The 12,625-nt window shown below is 35.9% G+C and overlaps 1 protein-coding gene across 1 annotated transcript in view; it reads left to right on the top strand.

Annotated features, from left to right (window-relative positions):
* Window positions 1–222: 222 nt before the first annotated feature.
* Window positions 223–12,625, top strand: part of SECISBP2L (SECIS binding protein 2 like) — a 62,376-nt gene continuing 49,973 nt past the window's right edge. Inside the window, exons 1-4 of the mRNA XM_027096668.1 lie at window positions 223–517; window positions 7,768–7,946; window positions 9,934–10,258; window positions 11,827–11,962. Of these exons, the coding sequence (XP_026952469.1) occupies window positions 494–517; window positions 7,768–7,946; window positions 9,934–10,258; window positions 11,827–11,962 (664 nt within the window). The 5' untranslated portion in view covers window positions 223–493. The remainder of the gene's footprint in view (window positions 518–7,767; window positions 7,947–9,933; window positions 10,259–11,826; window positions 11,963–12,625) is intronic.

The following is a 12,625-nucleotide window of genomic DNA, read 5'->3' as shown; positions in this document are numbered from 1 at the left end:
CTGAGTCCCAAATGGTCCCACGCTCCTCTAGTTTAGCAGTCCAGAGGGGCAGTTAAGTCCCGCGTAAAGTGCAGAGTGGTTATGGGCACTTGCTCCTGAGAATCTCCACCTGGCCTCGGCATCCAGATCAGCCAGCTCTGGCTCGTTTACTGCCAGCTCACGCCGCCTGCGGTCACTCCGCCCACTGCCCCCCTCGGTCTCCTCCCCCTTCTTTCCCTTTTGCTCACCGCCATTTCCGCCTACGGCTTTCTCCTATTTGGGCCCTCCTCGGCTTCCGTCCCAGATGATCCCTCCGTGAGGCTGCCGCCGCCTCCTCCTCCCGAAGCTGGAGCCACCTCCTCGGCCAGTGGCGTAGCCGGACTCTGTGTCGGGGCCAGATAGATAGGGGCGGAGGTCTGGAGCCCGGTCTCGACCCGAGCGGGGGGCCATGGAGAAAGCGGCCCGAGGCGCTCTCGACACCGACTAACGCGGGCCCGTTGCGGCTGCAGGCGCCATGGACCGAGCCCCCGCAGACCAGGTACGCGGGTTTGGGCCGGGCTGGCCGGGCCGGGAGCTGGGGGTCGCTGCTTCCTCCCGGGCGGGCCCTGGTCTCCGAGCGTGGGCCCGAACGGCCGAAGCCTTCGGGTTTTTGCTGGCGCAGACCTCCTTTCCCCGGGAGCCTGGCGGCGCCCCACTCTCCTGCATTGTTCCAGCTGCTGTCTCGAGCTTGGGGGCTTTTCCAGCCCCGTTCCCCCCGGGCTGGGGACTCGCTTTTGCTCTTCCTCCCTGGCTTGGTGAAAGGGGCCAGAAGACTCCCAAGTTGTCCGTGCTCTCCCGAGAGAGGGTTTATAACTTCCAGAGAATACCACCTCCCCCCCCTTCCCTTCCCTTCAGTTCTGGAATGTGTTTTCAAGGTGGAAAGGCTTTTGAAGGTTTCTCACTTAGAAAAACTGTCAGAGAATGTGTGATAACTACAGACGAAGGCGGGGGGAGGTTTATGGGCTTTTTTAAGATCTACGTTTCCTTGAGCGAAGCATTGTTTTTGCAGTGGTTTTAGGGAGGTCTTCCCTTTTAGATATGAAATACTACGGTTTCCCTTTGCCCTTCTAGCCAACTATTTCGCAAAAATAAGTGTTTTTAAAAAGTCGATGTTATATTTTAAAGGTGTAGGACCGAAGCGCGAATTCATTTCCGAGCCCGTTTTCATATTCACAAAGCAGTCCCATTAGTGTTTTCAGTTGCATCAAATTATTGATTATCGAAGCCAGTAGGTGCTGGGAGGCTGGGATGGTGGTAGTGTTAAAAAAATAATCTAAAATAATAGTTTTCTTCCCCCACAGAAGTTTCGGTATTTTCCATCCTGAGACCTGTGTGAAACGATTTAATTTGATGAAATCTAAGTTTACTCACTCTCCATTCCCCTCTTCAGTTGAAGGCCTTGCCCAGTGATGAACTAGGCAAATAGATGAAGGAAAAAGAGAGACTAGGGATTTGCCTAATTACTTTACAAATGGATAATTAACACCTGAATAATGAGACAAGATTTCCCAAATTCCTGTATCTGTAGCTAGTGAGAGCCAGTTCTGATTTTAAATCGGGCTCTTTTAGCAGGCAAAGAGCAGCCTCCTGGTTGTGTGTGTGTGTGTATTTTTATTTTTACAAAATCTTTATTTAAAAAAAGCTTTATGTGAATATGCCTCTGAAAACACAAATGAGTTTTATGAAACAATATGTGTATTTACCGAAGCAAAAGTGATTGGGGCCCCTTGGCAAATACATACAGGCTTTCCTGTGACCCCGGGTATTTTATATACACCCTATATCCAATTTAATGAAAAACAATTTTTCAAGGTATCTATCAAAAGTGTCTGAGATCTGAAAGCCTGACAAGTGAATAGGAAATTTTCTTGATTTTTTTTGTATGTGTGTCACTAATGAAAGGGTTAAACATTTTGGTCGTTCTCTGTGATGACAGAACTGTAACTAGTAATGCTGCCATATGTATACTTATGGTTCCCTTCATCCCAGAGGAAATGTAATGAACTATTTAGATGGTAACCCTTAGCATAGTTATTTGTGTGTGATTATCTTAATAGCAAGTGCTATGAGCAAATTATTTAGAGAGCCTCTTCATCTTTCATCCTGTATCTTTCCAAAGTCCACAACCTATTAAAATCTTGTAGAAATTTAAGGTTCAGAGAAAAATCATAAATGTAGGTTTTCCGTTGAAGAGTTTTTCTTTTTTTTTCCCTCCAATACCTCTTGCCTCTTCCCTTAGCCTAACCTTAAATGAGAGAATAATTTGAATCAATCCTCCTTTCCCCGCACATGCTCACAGGAAGCTGAGACCCCAGGAAGTGATGCCTGGTTCGTGCTGTAGGCAGTTAATTCAGGGATCCATGGATGACCTGGAAGGAGTCTTCTTCGTTTTAATTAGCACTTTTCTGGGGCAAGACTCCATTATTTTCATCATATGCTCATATTCATCATTGAAAAAAGGCACAGAATCATTCATTTCATGATAGATTAGGGGCTAGAACTGAGATTTGTCCACTTTGTGGGTGGAGTTCTTGATTGTTTTCACTATACCACTGAGTAATGCCATGGCTTTTCCAAGTTATTTGGAATGTACTTTTATATTTTTAATAACGAAGTGAATTTAATAGGTAAAAGTCATTAAAAACAGATGCCATATGTGCTGAATTCCCATTTTTTCTCACAAAACATTTTTTTTTCATTTTAAACCATTGTTGGTTTATATTTAGAATTTCTGGGAATGTCTACAGCATTAAAACTTATTATATTGTAGTGGTTAGCAATTCACAGAAGTTTGATTTTTAAAAAATAGTACTAATACACACTTTCTGCATTTTGTCTTAATCTAAGCGAAATCCTTGTAGTATTGCACAAGTGTAACTTAAGAAAAAACTCGGCATGTTTTGCCTGAAGGCATTCATGTTGCTGTTGTTGAATTACCCCTTTTTAAAAAAAAATATAAAATGTTTGTATAAAAGGATAAATTGTGTGTGCATTGATCGAGATTTTAAAAAATAAGTTACTGGGAATACATGCTAGCTGATAGTCTTAATTGTAGTAATGACTATTTGAAAGAATGTTATAACCAGAAGGGAGTCTCAGGAGTATTCTCTTTTACCAAGACTATATTAAATCAAAACAAGTAGCTTAATTTTAATTGCCAGAGTTAGTTCTAAGAACTACTTGGTATTGTGCCTTTTTGTTGTTTTTGTTCTTAAGGGAAAAAAAGCTGGTATAAAGGGATGTGAAGCATAAATCATGGAGTTCATTTTGTTTATAAAGTCTTAGTGTTTCTATTTTTAGTAAATTTAGGACAGTGTTTTGAGATTTTTTTTTTTAATAAACAATAACCTTAGAAGTAACAGAACACTTCAGGTTTACTATCTCATTTGTATTATCAAATAATTTAAACATTGGCTTGATATTTAGTACATTAACGTTAGATAAGTTCTTTTAAAATAATTTATAAAATTATTGATCACTGATGTCTTTAATTCTTAGAAAAGCAAATGTGTAATAAATGCATATGGCTTCATGCAAAGTGCTGATTACCAATAAAGATATAAAATTATTCGGTTTATAATTTTTTTCTTTAAATAATTTATAAACTTCAAATAATATCAGCACTGCAAACTAAATATATTCTAGATAAGTTACTCTAAAATGTTTATTATTCAGCAGTTACAGTTAGCTTTTATAGATCTAAGTAAATGATTGTCTTAACAAATTTTAAAAATAATATTTTTGTAATTAAAAAGAAGGTAAATAATGCTCATTTACTGAAAATACCATTTGGAAATTTTAAAAGGCATTTTTCCCTAAGCTTTTAAGTCAAAGAGGAAATATAAAGTAGAATTTTAGATTTTTGAAAAAGTAATAAAATATTACACATGACAATGTATGGGATGTGGCTGAAGCTTACTCTGAGGCAAATGCATAGTCATAAATGTTTTCATTATTCAACATTTTAAAAGGAAATTAAAAATTAAGCATCCAAGGCAAGAAGTTTGGGGGTAAACCCTTCAAAGAAAGAGAGTAAAAAAAAAGGAAAAGCAGGAATTAATTAATTAGATATTCCAAAAACTAGTATTAAATTTAGAAAGTTGGATGTTAGAAAAGTACCACCAGACTTTAACAGGATTAAATGTGGTCTATTTTAAAAAAAGGGGGAAAATGTGTGGATAGGAAGGCAAATGGTCAGAGTCTAAGGTAAACGGTTTTTTTGTTTTTTCACTATTTTCTAAAGTCTTGGCAGAACTCATATGTATAACTACTGTGATTTGTTTTGGCAAGTGGTTTACTTCCAGTATAAAACATTCCAACCAGAAAACAATAAAGCCAGCAGGTATCTCTGAAGCATTTTTTTCCTTCAGAAGACATTTTATCTTTGGCCATGATATGTAAAATAATGTTTGATATATCATATTTACCTTAACATAGGAAGAATGTGGAGGGTTTCCATGGTCATATTTTTTCTCTAGGTGTGTAGTACATACTGACATTTCACTGTGGGAGCGTGCTGTATTATGTTCTACTTCAGTTTTGATTTCAAGTGAGTGTCTTTTTTCTGTTGATTAATTTGGGAAAATTATTCGCACTCTTCTGAATGTTCTGTCTCAGAGGAGTTTAGTATGCATTTTCTGTTGATGTGTGCTTTGTAGTAATGTTTGCTCATTTTCCCTAAACCAGCCTCGTGTGGTTCTCTCTTCAGAACATGAACTCAATGCATGTTTGTTGAATTATATATAGGCTCTCAGTGATCTGAATGCGTTTGTTCAATAAACTTTTAAATAAGGTTTTTATAGTTTTTTGTTCTGATAAATTCTTGGTTTTTCTAGATTATTCACATCAAAGAAATTTTATTGATGTTTGTTTTACTATATGCAGAATTTTAAATGAATGTGAAACAGCTTGTTTTGTTTTTTCAAATACAGGTTTCTGGGATTATGATTTTTCATTAATTTGGAAAATTCTGAAATAATTTCTGAAAGAGAAAGATAATTTTATTGTGTAGTTTTTTTTTTTAACAAAGAGAAGTACAGGAATAGATTTTGTTCTGTGTTTAGACTTCTTTCATATTTATATTTTATTTAAGGAGACAAAAATTTGCTATAAAATTTTTGATTTCTAAAAACCAGATCATGGCAAAAGTAGAGAGACTAAACAGAAATTCAGACTGAGGCATATCATTGTATGAAGTAACTAGTCTAATTTTTCCATAACATTTTGTTGTCCACTATGTTAAAACATTTTTTCCTTTGATCTCTATGCTAATATAATTGAAATATTGCCAGAATTTGTTGCTTGCTTAACATATTGTCTCTATGGGCTTTATTATATGGAATTTAAAAAATAGTTTGGGATCTTTACATTACTTTTCAGGCCTGAGAACAACTGAGGCTGCATTTTGATGTATGACACTGAAGGCCCCAAAGTCACAATAAACAACTTATAAAACCATATGGAGTTGTAACTATAGGAGAAAGTTTGCCAGTCTGTTCCTACTAGTGACATCTTCTGTTTGTGCAGCTGTTGACTACAGCAGCTTCTCTTTTTTGCTAAAAACAAAGGATCGTTTCAGTGTTTGTGAGTTTTATTGTTGAATGCCAATATCTAGAATTGCACTTAGAATAGAAACCAATACAGACTTTAATTTTTAAGGACATATACTGTGTATATGTGCAGATATTAGTTATAAATTATGCATGACACTTTGAATAGTGGGTTGCCTAAATTCATAAAACATATAGAGTACAAATGAGACTAGGCATAAAAAATTTGTGGCACTGTCTCCCCTCCCCTCCGCACCACCTGGCTTGCGGGATCTTTGTTCCCTGACCAGGGATGGAACCTGTGCCCCCTGCAGTGGAAGTGGAGTCCTAACCATTGGACTGCCAGGGAATTCCCTGCACCTTTTGACTTGAGCAAGAATTTGAATTTGTTGTTACCAAAGTAATTTATGAGTTGGTATTACTTGGGGGGATCAGGAAAAGTTATTTTTAAATTATTTCTTTATATTAGTATTATTCCTTTTTTTCATATTGGGCTGAGAATTTAATATAACTGCATACCTTGCATTAAAAAAAAATCCTGGTGTCTTCTAGTCCAGATTTATAAAACTGTTCAGGTTCTCATATGTTCAAAGGTTGATATTTTATACCTTATGTAAATAAGTTTTGAATCATGTTGACTATCACAGTGACAATCACTGACTTACACTGTTAACATTTGTTTTTGCCTCTTGTGTTGAAATTCAAGAAACCAACTCCAGTTCACAGATATTTGTGAGTTCAATGACGTTATCAACTTCAGATTTGGTTAGTAGTACAGAAGTAGGCTTCAAAGTTAAATCAGGTGGGGAGGAAGGATATTGAATTGATACTGCTATATAGTTCAGATTTCTTCCCCCAGACACATATTACTGAATATTTACAGTGGACTCTTTGGAGAACAGTTTTTCTGAAAAAGGCTCTATATTTAGCATATCAAGTCTTTTCTTTAGATTTTCTTGGATTTGCTACTGATTACTTTTGTGAGAAACATGCATGAAATTTATTCTGAGAAATATGCCTTGATGGGAGTTTCTACTGAATGCCACTCTGGTGGGGAAAAAGTTCTGGTTAGGGCTATTGCTTTCAGGTAGTTGATTTGAGTTGTTGAAAAATTGGATTGCATTCCACTTACTGGTTTTGCTAAGAAGTGTTTAATATCTTTTTAGATTGTAATGTTTGTGGTTTTTAACATTCTGCTTTTACAGAATGTGCCTATAGATTATTTCTTTGTATAATTAAATTTTAAAAATTTGTTGTTAAATATAACAAATATAGAAAGAAAACTGCATAAAACCAGTGTACAGCTAAATGAATTATTGGATGAATACCTCGTATCACCCAAGTTAGGATATAGAACTTTGCCAGGTACCCCAGAAACCGTACAGGTGCCTCTTCCCAATCACAGCTTCCTCTTTCCTAAGAGTAATTCCTATCCTAATTTTCATGGCTCTTATTTACTTTTCTTTATAGTTTTGTCACCAACTTGTGCATCCTTAGTATTGTAGTTTATTATGTCTGTTAAACCTCTATAGATTTATAAGGAGAGATACAAAATAAACTAAAATGGAGTACGTAGACTGGATTACTTTAGTTTACTTGGCTTGTCTTCTGGGAAGCTGAAGTACTCATTTTTTCCCCAGTTTAACTGTGAGGCAAAAGTTTTTCTCCCTTATTTTTTTTTTCATTTATTGTAGACATTTTCCTTCCTTTTAATTTAACCATACTAATCTAATTTCCTGAAATGGACAGAAATAGACTATTTTTTAGACTATTCAAACAAATATAAAGTATCCTTCAGAACTCTGTTGAGTAATTTTTTTTCCCCTAACAAAATTAGTTAAAAACACATTGTTTTGTCTGAAGAGCTAGTTTGTTTTTTTTACTACCAGCTTTATTTTTGGACTGTGAGGTACAGTTTCCTTGTATTCTTGATTGTTTTAACAGCTTTGGTTATGTAAGGAATGACTTCATTGAAATCTAGTAACCTTTGATAACTTTTCTCCTATTTGATGGCTTTGTTTAAATAACGTAATCATATTTAATTATTTTAATTTGACCTTGCTATTCCTTTGAATATCTTGTGACATTAGAGACCTAATTACTGTTTGTAAAGACTGTCTCTTTTATTGTTAAATTGTGAATTTGTATTATTTAAATTTTTGTTCGTTTGTTAGTAATGTGTTTCACTTTCTCTTTGAAGAATGTCAAGCTGTCAGCTGAGGTAGAACCATTTATTCCCCAGAAGAAGAATCCTGATACATTTATGATCCCTATGGCACTCCCAAATGATAACGGCAGTGTTTCTGGTGTAGAACCAACTCCAATTCCCAGCTACCTGATTACTTGTTATCCATTTGTTCAGGAAAACCAGTCCAATAGGTAATTTGTTTACTATTATTTTCTTTTGATGGGGGAAGAAAGGGGTAGGGAAATATAGAAGTTGGCAAAGGATACTTCTTAATTTTTTCTTTTGTAACTTTTAAACATTAACCATTTCTCTGTTTTCTAAGAGGAGTAAATAAAACCAAATGATGTAGAAATTTAAAAATTGTTAACATGGATTATTGTTATTTTCTCATTCTTTCTAAGAGAAAATGGAATTCTTTGTATGTGTCTCCTATGATAAGTCATTGAAATTTGTTTGAAATAAATTGACTCAAAGGGAGAAATGAATTATTCAGAAAGAGGGGTGAACAAAAATCCTTTTTTGAGGATAGGCATCTAATCATAATTGCCAAGACAGTCTGGCATAAGAAGAATATATCAAGGGGTAGCCCTTAACTTTGAAGCTTTTGTGTCTAGGTAGCATATATGTGTTTAGACTCTGATTGTAGTTTAAATTTAGCTTCTGTGCTGTAGTCACAGGGTGATGTAGCAAAATGCTTACAGTTTAGATAATGTGTGACCTAGTGTTTAGGGTGCACCTTGTGATAGTCATGATAGCCTTTCTAACCCTGCTTAGACTGTCTGAATGATTAGCATTTCATTGGTGTCGTTCATTTTATTGCTGTACAAAAGTACTTTCAGCCTCTTTCAAGTTATATCACACAAAAAATTGTACTTCTCCAGCACTCTAGGATAAATGGATGAGGGGACTAGGCTCTAGCCTTTGCCCAGTCACCCCTGAGGGCTAAGGCAATCAATATTTCTATACATCTATAACCGTTGTGGCACACTAGTGTGCCCAGGCACATTCTTTGAGAAATTCTGGTTGTATGAGATAACGGATCACTAAATTACTGTCTCAGATATTAAATATTCAAGTTAATAGTCTAAAACTCTTAATAGTTTTGGGCATTAGGCAAACAGTAGAAGCTAAAGGAGTCTTCTCAATTGAGTCAAGTTAACATTATATTAAAAATCTTTGACCTGTATTGGATTATGTTTGAAGTGATTTGTAAACTAGATTAAAAATACTATTCTGTATTTGACAAAGTGGCCAAGTGTACAGTATGATAAATTTAATTTTTCTTACCTTACCAAATAATCTTTGAGAATTCATGAGTAAGCCAGCCATCAGATTATTTGAAAATATTTTTAGAATTGTGGCAGGGAGTATTTTTCCCTTTTGCTTTGTCATGGAATAGTGAGGAAAAGCTCTGTACTCCAGCCCCCTATGACCCCTCATTTGTCAACAGCAACTGTCTGCAAGGAGAATTGCTGAGACAGGAAGGACTGGTGCTTTATAGGAAGGGATTGCACTAGGAGAACTCTAATGCTGGAGATAGATGGTAGTGAACAAGCTTGCCTTTTTCTTCTCTTCTTTCCCTTGGACCTGGTGCCTGCTTCCATTGCCAAGGAGGGGAGCCAGGGAAAGAGCTGGACTTGGCCAGGTGGTTAGGGGAGTATGGTAGAGGAGTAGGAGGCTGTGGGCCTGAGCTAAAGAATGGGAGGTGGAAGAATCAAACACCCGTTGTAAAGATCACCTTACACAATGATCACCTTACCCTGCTTTTTGCAGAAGACTGTCACAGTTGTTACCATTGGATGGGAACTTTGGACTGCCTTTAGTGGCAGATTCAGCAACTAGGTGTTTTAACTTTTAAGCAGAAATACCTTGAGGAGGTTGAGGGGAGAGTTACAAATGAGAAAGGTCCGTACCAAAATTTTTAAATTTTGGAATGCAGTAAGCTATCAGGTTGAATTCCCTTTTACTGTCAATTAAATTGTTATTACATGTACATAAAAATCTCTAGTTATAGCAAGGAAATTTATAAAACGGTAATTTTATCTCTTTCAGAATTACTATGAGGCTACTACTTTGTACTGTTTTTTCTTTTATTAAAACACGTTGAGATTTTGTTTTAGCATTAGTTTTAGACATACATGTCAATAGATTTTTTTCTTTTTTGATTTGATTTTACAGACAGTTTCCATTATATAACAATGATATACGATGGCAACAGCCTAATCCAAACCCTGCTGGACCATACCTTGCTTACCCCATTATATCTGCTCAGCCACCTGTTTCTACAGAGTATACATATTATCAGCTGATGCCAGCACCATGTGCCCAAGTTATGGGTTTCTATCATCCTTTTCCTGCACCTTACTCCAACACTTTTCAGGCTGCAAATACTGTCAATACTATAACTGCAGAATGCACTGAGCGTCCAAATCAGCTTGGACAGGTCTTCCCGTTATCTGGTCATCGAAACAGAAACAGTAATAGAGGACCAGTGGTACCAAAAGTAAGTGACTGAATTTGATTGGCATTTGTGTTTGATATTTCTCTTGTTAGTAATAGTATAAGTAATTTGCTACTTGTATTGATTAGCCTTTAATCCTGAATTTACCTTTTAGAAAACAGTCAATGGTGTTAGCATTTATAAAATAATCTTTTTTCCATTAGTTTTGGTCCTCATTCTTAAATGGTGATATGATTTACAGTCATCTTCCACTTCCTTCAGAGAGTTTACATAAGCATAATGCACAGATATTTCCAAAGTATTTTAATTTAGTGATAAAAATTGCATAGTGACACCAGTTTTAATAAGTGATTAGTTTGGGTCCTTTGCTAGCAGTGTTGAGTGGCTAATGCACATCAAGACATTTCAGTCTTCAGAAATAAGCAGGAGATATTATGGAAAAGAACATTTGTCTCTTCAACTTCATTGTTTCTGTTCTGTCAATTTTTAGTGGGAATAGCACTTTGTTATTCAAGGGATGCTTTATTATGTGAATACAAGGTCTCCCAGGGCTAAAGAAAATTAAAGATAAATGTGGGAAATGACCTTTTGTCAGCACCAGCCTTTGACTAAATTAAAAAAAAAAGACACAAAGGCCTTGAAATCACAGGAGGATTAATCTAGGTGACTGTTTCTTAACTAAAAGGTTACTTTTCTATTGAGGCCATGATATCAAAGCACATAAGAAGAAAAACCATGTTTCTTTTCAGCACTTTTGAGCTAATAGAAGGCAGAGGGATTAGATGCATTTTATGACTGTTATTGTCAAGGAGTTGATGCTTTCCTAGATTCCATTAGCCTAGCCTCTTTGGTGAAAAGTCTTTGCTATCTTCTGGCATACTTTTAACAGATTAAAATACAAACAAGCATTAGAAGTTGCTTTGAAAAGCATTTTAGTCTTTGTTCATGGAAACATTCTGGATCAAGGGAAATCCTTTTGGGACCTCTGAGAATGAAAAGAAGACAATAGTATATAACTTTCAGAGTTTGAAGTAACATGATTTCTCAGAGTGCATTTCCAGCACTTGAATCTAAGAAGTTAAATTTGGAATTGTATAAATTACTATTAAGTGATGAATACCCATATTTTTAAAAATGAAGGAAAGGATCAGCTTTTTAATATTTTCTTTTTAAACTCTCAAGCAGAAATTTCTTTTGTAATTCATTGCTAAAATTTCTCTTTTGGATAAGTTACCATCCTTTTTATTACCCTTTTAAATAAAAATTTGCAACCCCTAATTTGACATGATTATACTCTTATTGTTTATTAGATATTGATTGAGAAAACTAAAAATGCAAATGACAAAATGAATTTATATTTTATTATAGTAATATTAATGGTTATTTGAAAGTAGTATATAAATGTGTGTATAATACATTATTTACCCTGTTATCATTGGCTGCAGATAATTTCATGAAATCCTAACACAGTAACCCTGTTTCCTCATGGGTTGGGAGTCACTAATTTGTAGCCTACATTTAAGTATCTTTTATAAAGGATGTGTATTTTATAATGTTTAGTACATTGAATAAGATCTTAAGTTTTTTTTTTTTTTTTTTACTTCAATCAGCAACAGCTTTTACAACAGCACATAAAAAGCAAAAGGCCACTGGTGAAAAATGTAGCTACTCAGAAAGAGACAAATGCAGCAGGTCCTGATAACCGATCAAAAATTGTGCTACTGGTAGACGCTTCACAACAAACTGGTAAGGCAAGATTTCTTACATATATACGTTATAGGTTTTAAAAAAAATTATTTTATTGAGGGAATTCCCTGGTGGTCCAGTGGTTAGGGTTCCACGCTTCCACTTCAGGGGGCATGGGTTTGATCCCTGGTTGGGGATCCCGCATGCTACATGGCAAGGCCAAAAAAAAAAAAAAATTATTTTATTGAAGTATAGTTGATTTACAATGTTGTGTTAATTTCTGCTGTGCAGCAAAGTGATTCAGTTATATATACATATACATCCTTTTTTGTTTTCTTTTCCATTATGGTTTATCACAGGATACTGAATATAGTTTCTTGTGCTGTACAGTAGGACCTTGTTGTTTATCCATTCTATATATAATAGCTTGCATCTGCTAATCCCAAACTTTCCCCATCCATCCCTCCTGCATCCCCCTTTCCCCTTGGCAACCACAAGTCTGTTCTCTATGTCTGTATACATCACTGATTTTCATCTGTTGTCATGCATCGACTTTATAATTGTGGACTCTACCACTTTTTTTTTTTGTATTTCGGCCATGCTGCAAAGCAAGCAGGATGGTTCCCCCACCAGGGATCGAACCCGGGCCTCCACAGTGAAAGCTCCAAATCCTAACCAGTAGGCCACAAGGGAACTCCATGGACTCTGCCACTTCTTAGGATT

Source organism: Aethalodelphis obliquidens, unplaced genomic scaffold, assembly GCF_003676395.1.
Source record: "Aethalodelphis obliquidens isolate GAN/ISIS:26980383/991018 unplaced genomic scaffold, ASM367639v1 scaffold105, whole genome shotgun sequence".
Taxonomy (NCBI): Eukaryota; Metazoa; Chordata; class Mammalia; order Artiodactyla; family Delphinidae; genus Aethalodelphis; species Aethalodelphis obliquidens.
Note: the sequence above shows the minus strand (reverse complement) of the source record. Positions and strands in the feature narration are given on the sequence as shown.